The sequence below is a fragment of the Varroa destructor genome, unplaced genomic scaffold, assembly GCF_002443255.2.
Source record: "Varroa destructor unplaced genomic scaffold, Vdes_3.0 BEIS01000001.1, whole genome shotgun sequence".
NCBI lineage: Eukaryota > Metazoa > Arthropoda > Arachnida > Mesostigmata > Varroidae > Varroa > Varroa destructor.
In genome coordinates, this window is record NW_019211454.1 from 7657219 (window position 1) to 7674185 (window position 16967).

At 42.9% G+C, this 16967-nt stretch overlaps 1 protein-coding gene across 7 annotated transcripts in view; it reads right to left on the reverse strand.

The window, feature by feature from the left end:
* Positions 1-16967, reverse strand: part of Pkn (serine/threonine-protein kinase N) — a 72679-nt gene that overhangs the window by 52097 nt on the left and 3615 nt on the right. For 4 of the 7 annotated variants that reach the window (XM_086977090.1, XM_086977089.1, XM_086977088.1 and 1 more), the window contains exons 1-2: positions 14376-16915; positions 2215-2248 (exon numbers count right to left, since the gene is read on the reverse strand). Coding sequence is in view for 1 of the 7 variants with exons in the window: in XM_086977084.1 (XP_086833210.1) it covers positions 2215-2248 (34 nt within the window). In the remaining 6 variants the exon portion in view is untranslated. Of the gene's footprint in view, positions 1-2214; positions 2249-14375; positions 16916-16967 lie in introns of those variants that run through there. The other 3 variants (XM_086977087.1, XM_086977084.1, XM_022805321.2) reach the window with 3 other exon arrangements.

Below are 16967 nucleotides of genomic sequence, written 5' to 3' on the forward strand. Positions count from 1 at the left end.
TGAACGATGGTACATACTATATACAAGATTACGTAGTTTACATTTAATTAATTTGATCTGTTTTTTGCAAACTATGTCTTAACGATCGCTGATTGACAAACAATACTTCCATTTAATGCTGAGATCCTCAATAGAGCATGTGAACAGTATGCGTGTTTAAAACACAGGCTCCTACTGATGAAACCTAATGAAAATACACTTGCTCATGGTAATAAGTCATCGACATTTATTTAGCAGTTTCCCGCTGAAATTCCACTGAAACAATAATCATCTTTTCTAAAAACGAGAAACAAGTATCGACCACTTTGAAGACTCTATCCAAATTATCTTTTGTGGCTAGTCCGTGTAGTCGTACATTGCATACGTTCGTTTTTTTCATCTACAACATAGTTCTCTTACGTTTGATTGCATGAACGTTCCCCACAGGATGTGCTGGCCTATTACACATTAATACATGCTTAGACATAGGTAGAACGTATCAGTCTAACGCGACGTATTTGCGACAGGACTTGAGCCAGTTGGCCGGCGCTCATATTGTAAGGCTAGGCTGGGTCATAGACATAAATTCTGATGTTTTGGAACACACTGATCGTATGCTTCCGAGCTTTATAAAGTATCTTTTGAAGCTGCAATTAGAACATTGCACTACTACAACTATAACGGTTGGCTAAAATGCTTCAGTGTTTTAGGTAGCTGACTCGGAATGGCCAGCTTTGCAAAGAGCAAAAGCTCATGTAACATTTATTTATAAACGGCTCATTTGGTACGTGCGATTTAAAAACGTAGGCAACCTTAACCGACAATTGGCGAGGGTGACCAACATGTATGCCTTCTCTCGCAAATATTATTATATAGGTAAAACTGGTTGCTAAGTTTCGAAGACACAGGGTAAGAACTTGCCACGAGCTCAAGGGGGATTACTAGATTGCATTCTCAGCACTTACAAGCCCTCTTCCCGCCGTAATAGAGGCACTTGACAATAAGAGTACATGCGACGGTATGTTAATGAGCTTCGGTTGTCCAGCGAAAGCCAGACGTAATTCCCAGTTTTATAACGTAATGTCAAGCTTAGGGGCTATGGATTGCATCAGTATGCTCTTCGGTATGGGAAGGTCCGAAGAAGTGCATAGCGCAAGACGGGACCAGAAAAATTCGGCTATAAAATAATCCACGGAAAGCGCGGCAATGATGGAAACGTTACTTGCTTGATGTATACATGCGAACGTTTGTTTATTGAGGATTTACCTAACAACTTCTGCCTCGAACAAACCTAGCGACGGCGAGACAAAAGCTTCAAAGATAATAAAAAGTAAACAGCTACAGTACTTTCAATCAATTGGAAAGATCTTCTTTACTCGACATCAGAACGAAACCTACAGACGATAGTCAGTCAGGTTTAACGGCCACAGTTTACGAATCTTTAACAGCGTACAGCCGCTTCTCTGATCCATTGTAACCCGCCCATTCGAAATAGATTTTGCTACACGCACAGTTAACGTATTTGCATGCTGAATTTCGAGATACGGAATGAAGTTAGGTTTAGGTGCTAACAAGAAGAAGAAGCTATAAGCTATCTAAAGCGATGCTTTAGATTGATGTGAATACCCGAAAGACCTATTTAGATTTTGTGACATATGTATAATATTGAATGAATAGTACCGTACGAATATTTTGTAAACTGAAGGCTCGGTGGAGCATCACACCTTCCTTTAAAGAAATACTCTAATAATAATAATAATAAAATTAGCGTCACACATAAGAAAATTAGTGGCGTTCGTCAGACTGTTTCCAGCAACCCGAGCAAACACAAGAATTAGCTTATTCGTTTCGTCGAAAAGGTTGTCCCGTATTGGGAAGTTTCCAAAAATAAAAAAGAACCAGAATTCCTCAACCTGTCGTAGAGCAATCACGTTTAGAATCTCGGATCGGTTCGACATTTAATCGTAACTACTACATTACAATGTATCTCACGCATGTGAAGCATACACCGAGTCCCCCGTTAAGATCCATTCCGCTTCTGTTGAGCGGATAAACGTTGATTCCCTTGATAATACGACATACTACGAAATCGAAGCAGACGATTCCCTATGACGTGCAAGAAGTTAAAAACATCCAGCATTCAGCAACACCTCCAGCGATTTAGAGCCGATAGAAAGCATTTTGGTTGTCACTAAACGCCCTCAAAGCTTAGCAAAAATCATCTTGTTTGCATACCCACGATTCAACTCGGCGTTGCCGATCATCAAACCTGAAACGAGACAATCGCACAAAAAGAGCAGTAATGATATTATGGTTTGTCAAGTAAATATGAGTTACTAGGTCACGTACGCTTTCGAAAAGTACCTGTTGAACTACAGAACCTCGACATAGGCCACAGGTACGGACACATCAAAAACAGACTATCTCTAATAGAAGATCTTTTTGGACGGACTTTGTGCCGATCTGTAAGTCTGAAGCAACGTGGACATTTTTCCGAAAAGTAGCTAACACATCCACCGAAACCTAAGTGGTCTTTCGCCTCCGAGCTATATTTGTCACACAAATGCAATTGAGGAAGGAATGCCCCACAAAATGAAAACTTCAACTACTCCAGCTTACAGCGGACCGCTAAATTTATAATGAAATTCGTTTGAAATGCGCTGAGAAAGATATCTTTTGATTTTTCCAAGATCTTTGTATTTTTTTTAATTGTTCAAATTTATGTATATTTCAATCTGGTCTGAAACACATGTCTATTCGATTTTTCCAGAACTTCGCAGCAAGGCCATCAAAAAAAAGAGAATTAAAATCGTTTGGGTCGAGCTGAACAGGGCCTAAATAGAACACAGTGACAAGTGGTTTTTGCATGCCCCCACTAAAACTAAACTAATACCAAATGAGTTCTGCAAAAAAAAGATACCGTAAGATTCGTGACACACAGTGAATGCATCAATATTCTCAATCCAAGATTTCTCCTCATTTTCTTCGAATAGCTAAAGATGCATGTAGTCTGACATTTTGATAGTGGGATATAACCTGTTCACTGGTTTTGGTCGATTTTTTCGGTGGTTTAATCTTGTTAGTTGTTGACAATAGACAAGTCCAATTATATCGTTTCGACACGCGACGGTTCCTTCTCACGACAATTCCTCCTAGCAGATACCATCATCTTCCTAAAGCGTTAATTAAGCTTAGTCACAGATTGTGGAGTATTTTTTTCATTTGTACATCAATTTGGAGCTTCGTAAGTGGAAATACAACCCAGCTTTTAAGTTTTTTGGCGTTATTTCGTGTGACACCTAAATCTCGAAGTTATTTTTGTAGCCAGGTTTCTTCAAATGAATAATTATATATATTATGAATAATTATAAATTCCTTTCAACTTTAATTTCATTTATGGCGCTCTATCTTATATCTGAGTAAAGAAATCTTAAAGCCTTTGCACGCCTACTGCTTTCGAATGTCAACTTTCAAACGACGCCGACGCGTCTCATTCTCTAAAATATTTTCCAAAAAATGCAATTCAAAACTATTTAGTTACAAACGGTAAACATCTTTTCGACTTATATATATATATTGTAATGACGACGGCATAATACCTTTATAAATAGCAACACGTCGTCCTTGTGTAACAATAGCGACGAAAATGCCCAAAAATTATTAGTACGCACCATAATACTGGGCCGCGCCACTTACGTACATGCCCCAACATATTACCTAACGCCGTCCGTGCTTTCAACTGGTTCTTATCATCATTTAGGCACTGGTTCCCGGTTGACAACCGTACACGGTTCGTTGCAACGAGGCCATGCGGTTACCCCAAAAACTGTTGAACTGCCGTTAACACTCAGCGACTTCTGTTTTACCTATACGAACCTAAAGTTTTTCGTCGATTGTTGGGACCGTGTTCGCTGATGCACTCAGGTAAGCAGAAAATGTTGATTTTCTGCAACCGTCCAGTTACGAAAGGATAGTAGCGCAGCGTCACTACAATTGGTAACAGCGAGAGGACAGCGAATCGGTATCGACGATTTGTTCGTCATACTTACATAGCACTAGTGATTTAAATGCCTAGGACTACAGGATTACATGGGCCGTAACAACATGTAGAAGGGTATATGACTTTTTCTCGCAAACTGCTGAAACTATTTCGCCCCACCCTGTAAATAGTGCGTCTATGTTTAACAGATGAACCGGTAGTAAGCGGGTCATACTCCGATAACAAGGGCGTTTCATGAACTGAAAAGTTTATAATGTAGACAAACTTTGCGAAGGGTGATCGAAAGCCCAGCGTTGTCTTTTCCTATTCGTGAAATTAAAAAAAACGAGAGGCTCCCTTCATTCGACCGAATTTATCCTAAATTGTTTGCTTCATTGTTCTCGAAACGTTATCAATTAATGCATGTTCCGATAGGGACCGTTTCTACTTGTGTTCTATTAATGCGCTCCCTTCATCATTTTCCGAATCATTATTGAACAAACAAAGCTTCCAAGCATTCTATTCTGTAGATTGTTGTTTCAGTTCCAACATCGCAATGTATATACCTAAGCACTGGCACACAAAACATGTATTATCTACATCAGTAATGAGATTGATAGAAAATGCCGCCAATTTTGAGCTCAAGCTTTCCAGGTTCTTCTGTGACTAACGATAGAAATCGATAATTAAAGAACTGACCGAATCGATACCTTGTAGTAGATTATTATAGCGATGCTAGCAGCAACGATTTCAGTGCACACATTAACGCTGTTTAGTTCTGGTCCAACCTTGCCCGCGCGTTGCCATAGCGTCATGACGGATCCGTAACACAGCGTCAGGATGACGAACTTGTTGTCATATATACGTTACTGGCCGAAATCATAATTTGTCTCATTTCGCTGGCCCTGGCGTCGGACTCTCAAATAGAGCTACTGCAGCTGTTGCTTAAATCCGAAAATCTTCTCATAGACGACTACACATAATTAGTGTAACGCCATCATATGATCTGTCCTTGATGGAAATCGAAGTCAATGGGAGTATCATAATAATAATAATAATAATAATAATAATAAGTGTTTATAGAAGCGGATTCCTCGTATAATAGGCAGTGAAGACAAAAACGAAAATTCCCGAATCATTATTACAAACGCTTAAGAGTTTGACATACACAGTGTGGTACATGCGCACAAACTGTAATATAAACAATAACAATCAGTACAAATAAAATTAAATGCCGAAAATTTCTTTATGCTATAGGATGTATCTAGTTAAAGTATAATGATTAAATTAGTTTGAGTACTATCACCGGTACTCTCATGTATTTCTTTGTTGTCATCTGCTGTACTCATCGACTAGTGCCTGTCCTATAATAAATACCGCTTAATAATATAAACGAGATTTCAGCAACGACGAGAACAATGGACTCTGTCCCAAACGGAAGCTAAAAACAATCAGACTTCACATGCATCGTTCCAACCTGGCATTGCAGAGACAACCAAATATATATAGCCCTTTTCTTTATTTCGATTTAACAACAAGGTACAGCATTTTCTAATGTGGTGACGAGAGGTTCCGCAAGAACTAATCAATCACATTGATGCTCACTTGAATGCGCTGTGGTTAACTACTGGCACGTCGGGGCTATCAGTCCCCTTACTTGGATCTGAAACTCCCAAACAGATTCCCAACTATGCGAGTATCTTTTTTGAGCTGCAAAACCTATCAAAGTCAGATCAAGCAGCAGAGTCCGCTGATTGATAGCAATCCACAGCATCTTCAAGTTCTGCTACAGTCGTTTGTTCTCGTGAAGTAACTTTAAAACACTGCGGTGGTACGGGTTCGAAACCTAGCATACACTCCTCGCGCGTCTCATGTTGTTAACCTGTCGTCTAGATAATGAGTAGCTAAAGCAGTAGTGTCGGACATTAAATTCGAGACCATTCTTAAACGCTGCTACTGCGGCTGTTACTTAAATCCGAAAATCTTCCCATAGACGACTACAAATAATTTTTAATTAGTGTAATGCCATCATATGATCTGTCCTTGATGGAAAATCTTGGTCGTGCGGTTTCATTGCCTGGCAGTAGGTCAGAGCTGATCGACCAAGTAACCGATTGGAGCGCATTTGCCATATGCTAAACAGGGGTTATCAGTATTAGGTTAAGGATAGCGGGTTAGTAGTAAAAGTGCTTCCGATGTGGTCGTACTTCTTGTTTTCGCCACCAGAACAATTGAAGCATGACCGAATCAATCGCTCGATGCATGCAGAGAACAGCTAGAAATATCAGCTTTCGACTGTTCATCGCGATACCGGCACAGAGAAAAGCAGCAAAAACAACCGAAGAAGGAAAACAAGCGCGGGAAGTACCAGCTATAAAGAAAGTACAAAGCCCCGAATGGCTTGTGTTTACAGCCTTCACTGATGCGTTACGCCGATTCGGTCGTTCAGTCGCTCCGACACGAAACGGTTTCTCCGACCCGGTTCTCGCAGCTGGGACACTCGCGGGCGAATTAGGCGGTGGCAACAACTGCGGCAGTTAGATTCACACTAATGCAACTGCTTTTGCCATTACTAATGCTGGTGCGGCCGGGATTGCTAATACAGTGCAACTGTGACGAGTATCTATCTGAAAAGCCCTCCTAGTTCAGTGTTCGGTCTGGATGTTCATGCGGTATGTTTGTGCGTGTGCTTGAGTGTATATCTGTATATACGTCTCTAATGACAGCTGTCAGAGCAGCGGTGGTTTTGGAAGCGGCAACAGCCGTTGTTATGATCATGTGTCTCTCTTTGACTGGATGTGTGTATGAGATTGATCAGTTAGATAGTTCCCCAACAATGACTTTATCGTCACAGCGACGCGCGCCCGTCGAATTGTCTATGCGTAAACTTGGCCGATGCTGGACTTCATCGCGGCTAGTAGATCTCAGGACTGCGGCAGACAAAACGTTCTAACGACTGCATGATTCCCAACAAGAAAAGAATCGATACTGGTGAAGATGAAGTCGTAGCCGTCAGCCTGTTGTCAGTGATAGGATGCTCGTCAAGGTGTGTCACACGCATATCTGTTGATTTTGCTGTCTCCCGACCTAGTCGTTTTCCCTCTTCAGCTGCTGTACGTTGTACTGGTGAAGCAACAGAGCCATAAAATAAAAAGTGTGTACTTTTCTGCGATGTAATCACGGCGTTCCCCTTTATTAATGGTCGGGGGTTTTTTTTAAGTAATTTTTGACACAGCTAAGTAGATAACTAAAATTATTTACTGCTTCCGCAGAGCTTACGAACGGGTGACATACATCGGAGCAAAACGTATCATTTTATATATGCGTACCAGGAAAATTTACATTCAATAACAAAATTTTCCAACCACAGACTTGGTACATCTTGAACCAACACCGTTTTCGTTGACTGTGGGCCCTCTGATAGTAACACTAAACCCACTGGCACTGATATTGTATCCGGTCAAAATACCCGATCCTTCATATATGATTGTTTCTCAATTGAATAATTATTGTGTTTCCAATTCAACGTAGATGTTCAATGGTACATTTCGCTGGTGACGTGATTACATTTAGATAAGAGAACTTCGAAGAAAGTTCAGTGTTGGAAGCGTCGATACGCTTTTGGGTACATGAAATAGTTACGGAACCGTTGGCGTATGGCAAATACTACTCAGCTGTTGTCCTAACGCGGCGTAATTCCTGTGTACGGTTCAAACAAATGCTGTTTATCTAACGCAATTAGCAACAACTATAGTCGTGTACTTCTTCGTTTCCGTCTTATACAATTCCATTTGACTCTTACAGCTTTTTGACGTCGTCTCAGGTTGTTCGTAATGGCAATTTTCGCGGTTATTTTTTGGCTTTTTTTCGTTTCGCTTCTACAAAGGGACCTTTTTTTGCCTCTACGGCCATTTTGCTGCCTTAGCCAACAAGTCATTCACAAGCAAAAAACGTTGACACACATACTTTTTATATATACCATGGTGCTGTGACGAGTCGACATCGAACAGCACTTTTGTAGCCATATGCCGCTCGAGTGGGCTTCACATTTTTAGCCCATATCGACCTCTTCGTTCCGTTGCCCCTTATGCTTTCAGCTTTTCATCTTGTCACCCCTATCTAATGTGAATAGAGTAAATGTTTGTGTGAATTTATTCATTCACTTGTTCAAAAACGCGCCATAACAATCTCTTTATCTCTTCTTTAATTTTTTTCGATCCGTCAGTCGACGCTGCAGAAACTACGGACGCAGAATATCGAACGCATCCACGTAGCCGCTATCTACTTCTACAGTTACTATGACAACTTCGACTCCCTCTCTCTCCGTTTTTTCTACTTCTCGCCTTAGCCATACCTCAAGCGGTGCCATATCTACTGCTACAGCCGCTGGTGCCCTGCGATAACACTAAACACACCAGCAATAGGCGTAGCAGCACTATAATAAAATACAATACACGCAAGACGAAGAAGGAAAAAGAGCTTTTCGAAATCTTTTGCGACAACGAATCAAACAGCAGCAGACGTGGCTGGAACGGGCGCCAGCACAACACTAGCAACAACGACAACACTAATGCAAAAGATGAAAAGGCTGCTGTATATATATATATATGGAAAGACGGCTATATATATGGACGACAAGAACTTGACCCGTCGGCCGCCGGTCGGTCGGTCGGTCGGCTAGGTAGACAGACAGCTTGAATAACAGTTGAGTTTTAGGTGAAGAATGACAAAGCGAGAGAACGAGGCTGGCAATATTGTGCTCATAATAATGATATACCTACCTATGATAACGCGACGTTAATAAAAAATTTAAATGAAGTCGCTTTCCACCATTGTCACTTTTTCGTTTCGTGGTCTGTCGCTCACTTGGAAACAGTTGGTGAAGGGTGCGCATCGTAGAAATGCACATGTATATTAGATGCAGATGGGCTAAAGGTGACGTTTCAACGTTCGCCGGTTCTGCCAGTCGCTTTTAAATAAAAAAAAAAAAAAAAAAAAAGAAGAAGAAGAACAAAGTTTCCAGTTGTCGGTAGTGTGACGTTTGTTGATTGGTTGAAACTTTAGCGGCTCCGGTATGGTGTCGCTAAGTAGTTTTGAAGTCAGGTGCATTATTATTATTATTATAGTAATTAGCACTAAAACCGCTTCATAAGCTAATATTTTACTACCGCTTGATTTTCCTCTTTTTAAGCTTCCCAGTACTGCCTCTAGCATCTTGCTCATGAACTGCTAATAAAATGTCTTGCAAGGCAACGGCTGTGTGATGCGCGCGGATTTTAACTGTATCAGCAAAATGACCACAGTTAAATGTTTACCAATCCTGAGAACCTACAGAGTGAGCGGGTGGCGTGGAATTCACTGACACCGGTTTTGACAGGGTTTCATTGTCTGTTATTTTTGTATTCATGCGTAACTTGTATAGGGTCATATCTGCTTGGGATCAAGTATAAATCGGCGAAAGCCCTACGTAAATGCCAATCACTTATGATAAGTTTGGGACTTGCAGATATGCATTTATCTTTATCACGCTTCAAATTTAGTAATTAAAGTTTAAATGACGCAGTTCGCCCACCATTCAATACCACCAACACGAAAATAAATTCGTCTCAACTGAGCATAAAGGAGCTGAATTCAGACAAATACAATGATAATCAAACCCGGATGCCTAAGTGCTCTTGGGCCACACGAAGCTTTCGGTTTATGAAGGTCCTGAACCCTGTCCATACAAAGACATTTGTTCCTAGGTTAGAATCACCTACAACGGCGTGTGTACAAACGTCGAATAACAATGCATCTTCCGATAATTCACATTCAATTCGCACTGCTCATATACGAGACCCCACCGGAGCCTCTTGTCTAGAACCCGAGCTGTTACGGTAGGGTAAACTGCTATACAACACAGTTTGAGGCTGTTATAACTGCTGCACTAGTACGACCTTGTAGCTCCATCTAACCAGCAAAATGTTCGACTGGTCAATAAAGCGTTCTTTACTGCCCGGAAGGCCCGTGCAGTAGATAGATTAGAGCAAGTCCGGTCTACGGTCGACGTCGCGTAAGCGACGCAGCAGTTGTGCGACGGCAAGCAAACGCTCATCCACGGATCCGATAGATCGACGCGCCAAATTCGAATTTCCTTTACAAACTGGCACCAGTGTACCCCTAGCATATTAAACAGGCTCACATAAATGTTTAATCCTATAAATCATCGGATGAGAGATTGGCTGTTTGTATTATCAGTAGACTCTCGTAGTTCGAGAACCCAGTGCTTTGTCGGTCACAACAGCCAAGACACCGTGCGATGGACTTCATCTGTCTCATTGCACTATGTCATTAAATATCCTTGCCTGTAATTTGTTATATTGTTCTTACGTTAAGACTAACAAAGAAACCAAATACAAATTCAGAATGTCAATCACTTAGAAATCAAATATTAATGCACGGAAATATGTGCAAGATATACTCGTACAGATTTCGGGTATCACAATTAAGATTGATTTTGATTTTTCTTATCGACTCAGATTATGCTCTGTTCATGTACTATTGAGAAAACGAAATACCGGTCGTTGGTCCATTTTAACCAATTGTTCGACAATTGTCCTAATTTGTTTGCCATACCAGCTCCGCTAATGCCTTGAAAGACGCGGAAATACTTACCATATCAAGAAATCGAACAGTGTATTAATAGGTTAACCTGCATTTACCTTATAATAGTTTAACTATGAAACAATTTAGTAACGGGACGCAGTTCGATGCGATGTCTTTATCTTGCTTGAAAATTACTTCCACGTCCTACTGTTCGTCCTTATAAAAGCTGGCAGTTCCCAACGAGACTAACTTTCGCCTCCACGTGAGCTACCGCTAAAGTAGCTGTCTGTCTTCGTAACGTAAACGAAATAAAATGATCAGTAAATCAGATCATTCAATTTTCTTTTTTTTTTTTTTGATTAATCGAAACAACGTACGACGACAACAACTTAGCTGAGTGGCTCCGTCGGCAATAGCAAAATCTAGCAATGCCGGGGATGCCACCACCGCGCTGGACAGTATGTTAAACGCACCACTATACATTTCAGATGCAGTACACAAATAAACCGTTAATACACACATTAATAAAAAGCACTGACCGATAATACCACCAATATCTTAATTGGTGTCCATAGTATGTCACTAATTTAAGGAATATGGCACCACATCGGTGATTCGTATGTCCTATTGGGGACGCTGCGATGACAGCACATGTGGTTTCGCAATGTCGCGGTTAATGTCAAAGGCTACATATTATTACCACAAAATCTTGTGGTGTGTGAAACGCTTGCATGCTGTACTTTGTATGACGTAATGAGTATCTATAATAAATTACCCAACATTTTCTTGGAAGTAATAGTGAAACTATTGCTTGATACATTTTTTCCGGTGTACCATACAATTACTATTACTTCCAGTGTTTTCCAGCCTTCAGGGTCTTTCCTAAGTGTTTTTTTGTGTCTCTCCATCACTAATACGTATTGTACCCTGATCCGACAAAATATCGAAATTTGTTGTTTGTAAACGACCTGCCAAGTTGCTAGGTGAGTATTGTTAACGCTTCTGACGCCTAACGAAGACCTAATCCTGCGCGCTTCCCGTAATCCCCAATCCCACTTTCCCGCTTGAACCCGTAGGCTGCCATCACGGCGTTTACTCAATCAACTGCTGGATGATGAACCGACTTGCACCACGTGTTTGTCCTTGCTACAACTGTATAATCATTATATTGAATACACAAATACCCATTAGTAACTTTTAGCTCATTAAGGTAGTGGCAAATTAGGCTGTTTACGAATGCGACCTAAACTCAATTGTTTCTCCTTATTTACAGAATTTTGTTGTAGAAAACAAAAAGTCATTCACCTGTTAGTGCTGAATTGACTCCCGCCGCAATCTATGACGACGTCTATGTGATTTTTTGTATCGTAGCTGACTCTTTGTTTAAATTAACATTCCACTCTTCTAGAAAACTAACTCTAGAGCAACAAATTGTAGGAATAACACACGGATTCTCTAAACACCATGGCATTCTCGGATCTGTGTATCATCGTCGAACACGTGCTGACCAATAATTGCTAATGGCTACTAGGATGTATCCGGCCCTCATTTACTTTTCTCCCGATGAAGTCCCTATAGAAGTCGAAACTGCAAATGAACAAAACGGAAAATTAAATAGACATTCTTCAATACAAATTTAAAATCTACCGTCTAGACTAATCAAACGTTCTGTCGACTATTCAACTGATTTACCGATGCAGAAACAATGTGGACCAATCGCAGCAGCAGCAGCGACTGGATAGACTTCTTTTTTGGACTTCGTTCAAAGAAGCGACACGACACAGTAGTAATTCAGAATACTTCAGAATACGGCCGCATTGGTCGTGCGGTTTTTACTGCTCGGACCCGTGGCTTTATACCGCCGCGGATTGTTCGGACGCCTGCTTGCTCATCGCTGCGACTCCTAGCTACCAGCCTTCACGTCCTGCGGCTGTCGACAAAGTGTTAACGCCAGGGCCGGTTGGTTCGACGTAGAATCTCTGGCCTTTGCTATTGCCACCAGCCGTCAGGCAAGAGACTGGAGCAGCGCCTAACCAAATCTTATGGCAAAGGCAACAAAGGGCACAAGAACGTAGCGACAGAGGGGTACGATACCTGTAGATGTAAATTTGCATATAATGGATAAAATGCAGTAAGAGCAGTACGCGCACACTCCAGTTTGGCCAGCGGGACTTGCCGGGCTCAATACGGCTTACCGAGTAGTACCACTGCGGCCACCGCTGCCGCTGCAGCTGTGTGCCTTGTGTGTGCTTGTATAGTAATTGCCATTAGTGACGGCTCGGACCGCTACCTGTTCTTGCTATGGATATGACCATAACGGTTGTGACGAAAAGTAACGGTGCAATCATCTAAATCGTCGGCGATGCTGTTCGTCGTCGCAGCGCAAACGCCACCTTACTGCTTTGGGGCAACCACACAAGCAGCAACAGCAGCAGCAAAAGCAACAGTGGACGGCAACAACGAATTATGAATTGTCTTCGCGGTGGAGACGCCGGCATCGACGCTAGGATATGATGTCGCACACGCAACCAATAGATGATACAATACACGGATTTTGCTGACTGCGTATTGCTGATGCTGTTACAAAGAGCGAAGACGACGACGGCGGCGTAAGTGGCTAGAGCTGAAGGAAGAGCCGGCAAACTCGATCTGACCTGATTGATCTGTCTGTGCGCGAATTAGTCCATCTGTAAAGTTGATTGATTCATCGCTAGCAATACGGGAATCGAGAAGAGTACGGTGTTGCAGCATATCAAAGAACAGCTAACATAGAACAACGGTAGTTCTTGGCTGAGAGAAAAAGACGGAGAAATGCGATACAAATACGGTGGCAGTGGAAAGTAAGGCGCGTTTCCCGATAAAGACGAAATAGAACTAACGTTAGGGATCGTCGATAGAGGGGCAAGTAGCTGAAGGGAAACAGCTCTCATGAAGATCCATTGCTATACTGATGTCGTATAAGTACACCACTAATGGCCGATACTTAACCGACCGTCCGGGCAGGGTTTCGGCCACAGTTACTGTGGTAAAAAACACTGGACAGTTGTATATGCTTTAGCGGGGAGAAGTTCATAAATCGTATCGTTGTTTATACGTTGTACAAGTCAATTGATGGTATAGTGTGACATTGCTTGTGATAGCCATGTTTCCGGTGCTCAGTTCCAAAGATACTAGCAACTAGAATATGCTTCCAGTACAAGATCTGCGACAGTGTTTACCAAGGCTGGCAAAAATTATCTGTGCAGAATAGTTATCTGTATATTATATAACATGTCTTTTAAGCACACGCTGTGCCTATTATCATAGCATCGTCGTTGTAACTTCTGACAGCTATGAGAGTACCCGTTTCTCTAAAATAGTCGAATCAAGACGCCATTTGTAATTTACGTGTCTCTCAATAATGAAATAGTTCAGCAAAAAACCACCGTTCGGAAGCTGTTAGTTTATTTGTAGAACTGCTGTTTATAATGCATTGCGAACGTGCACACAAAGTACAGTAAACAATTCACAAACCCACGGCGGTTATATGATCTGTTGCAACTACAATGCCTGTTTCCATCTTTACGTTTCTCGCTTTTATTTTTGTTTTGCCTCGTTTAACGAATCAATACTCTACTACTATATAACTATATGGTGCATTTTCTACGTGATATCAGAGCAGAAACGTTCGCTGTTATCGCTGCATATTTCCTCACATCAATAAACCAGATAGGTGAATGGCGCGACCAGTCTTTCCCTGTCGACGCACGGGACAAACAATCACGATCAGCTCATGGGAATTATGGACCTGGTTCCATGATAGGACTATTTCCCATGGATTGAAACAACTTACCTCGTCGGCGCTGTCGCTCCTGTACTTTTTCTTTCTGTTCGTTCTGTCCTTCAGACCGCGTCGTTACAACATTTGGCTAACTGGCCCAGCGTACCCAGCCATGTAAAAAAACACCCGCTCGAGTTCACGCACAAATCACACGATCATATGGTACGATACGATCGACCCCCTGTTCTGTTGAGGCACCGGCTCGCCTTCGAGACACTGCTTTTCGCTGCAAATAAATGTCTTCAATTCGATAAACGGCCAGACAGCGGTTTCAATTGATACAATATCGTTAAGAGAAATGATAAGGGGGTTTTGGCTAACGTTCACTAACTCATGATGACAATCGTTGTAAAAACTGATCACTACTAGTAGGAACGCTGGTGCTGACGCGCTGGCCCATCACAGCATCGCGGCGCATCACTAGCGACCACAGCTGCAACACAAATGAACGAAAGTCTCAGCGGAATGTCAATGGAACACTTCTTTGGATCGATGCACGACGACGACGACAACAGGTAGAAATTGACAACGAAGATCACTCGGAGTGCGGCGTTGTTGACCGGCACACGCAGAAACGTTGTACATCCTACAGTCTACACCAAGTGGGCGCAAGAGGCTGCGCAGTACCTTTTATTCTTGCAACCCGTCGAAAAAAATAGCACTATTCGAACAGTAGCAGATGAAGCAGCGTTTCTTCTTTTCGTTCGACAACGGGCGAAAGCATCCGTCGACAACTCGCACCTGAACGTATTTAATATGAGGCGTCGAGAAGAACGATCTTCTCGTGACGTTAGCCGTCAGCCACTTTAGACTTCTATTGCTTTGAACTTCCTGTACAACGACAAAAACAACGCCACTTAGGTGCGTGGGGCAGCTCTTCACCTTTGCAGCTGCTTAATATGGAACCCCACGACCTATACATGCCCTGGGGAAGTTTTCGAGTTGTTAATGCAGTATACGGTACTAACTGAAACACTTATTAAGAGCTGTCGATTTACTTTTACCAGCAGGTGCTCTCCGTATTGTTGTAAACTATCCTTACACATAAGTCATCTGTGTTTCGGAAGTTAAGCGTGTTCTGTGTCCCAACTAGCCGAGTCAAGCAGCTCAACTGCAAACTTGCGCAGAAAGACAATGCGAGATATGGGGCAAACAACTTATTAGTTAATAGTAGAAATTGTAGTTAATGTTATAATAGATCGTTCATGGATCTACTGCCAGTGGCACAACGAGGCACTTTTTGTGTCGCCCGCTGCTGGGCTGCTTCTTTGCGCCTGACGCGCTCCAGCCCAGACGCAACTGACGACTGGCGCCCTCGACTTCTGTTCGTACGACGTTACACCCGCCGTCGGCGGCACTTCCACGCCCCCCAAGAATACACACACACACACACACACACACGCAGGCCGAGTTAGGCTCATGCGACGACGCACAGACAAAGCAACGCAGACACCCTTTTCCTACGGCAGGAACACCGACCGCTTACTGCTCGGACGCACGCACATCCACACGGACCATTACATCGACTTCCGTTGTGCTATCCGCTGTGACTGTGTCCTCGTGGGGTGTCAACCTCTCGCAAGTTTACGGAAGATATACTCTTCCCCTCTAAAGAGCGACAGTGGCAGTGGCAGTGGTCGCAGTAACAACAGCAGTCATTCCCCAAGTAAACTTGCAGGTGGCGTCCTCTCTCCAATTTGACAACACCATCTACACCGGCACCTCGACTGCCGCTCTCCAGTAGAAGCAGCCGGAGTTTTCAGCGGCGGCGGCAACAGCCGGAGTCTGCTGTCTCCCAGTCCCCGACACGCTAGACACACACCACAGCAGAATTCTAGGCCGCCGCCTGCTAGCACCCGCTATGGCGGGACGAACTCAATTTGGTAGCCGTTCGCTGAACACAGAGCACAGCAGTACGACACTTCATTCATCTGAAACGTCTTCGGTCGCGATCGAGTGAAGAGGGGACAGACTCGAAAGTCGAAGACGGGGGTGGTGCCGACGAACACACAGCGAATTACACTCACACTCCGTAGCTTCTATACTCCGCCACACAAGAGACGAGAAGCAGACAGAATGGAGCTGGTGTCAGTGGCCGCCGGTGTAACTGGTTTGGTTTTGTGGTTCCGAAAGCACCGCGGAGCAACAGCAGCAGGCTCAGCCGTCGCCGTACCAGTACTTATTACTGATCATAGTACGGCATCGAAATCATTAACTCGACTGTTATCAGCCGGCGCCTCGAACGGCCGTAGCAGCGAAATGACGACGATCGAGTGCCACAGCGATGACAGTGACCGGTCGGTTTGTCGGTTCTTTCCTGCTGCTGAGCAACCACAAATCCGAAATGCTACTGTTAGTGACTATATGGCAAAACTTCAATCGAGCCGCCATATTGAAGTAGGCAGGTGTATGTGATCAGAGAGTTTCATAGAAGCTTCAGCGGCAGGCAAACTATTATGTACCGTAGGATCATACAATTCGACACAAAGTAAAGGAATTTTACCTACGAGTTGAAAATATGGATGGGTCACTCACGAGTCGGTTATTAGCCCAGCCATACAGCGGAAACGGGTGAAAAGTGAAGACGGCGAAAAAAACGCGACA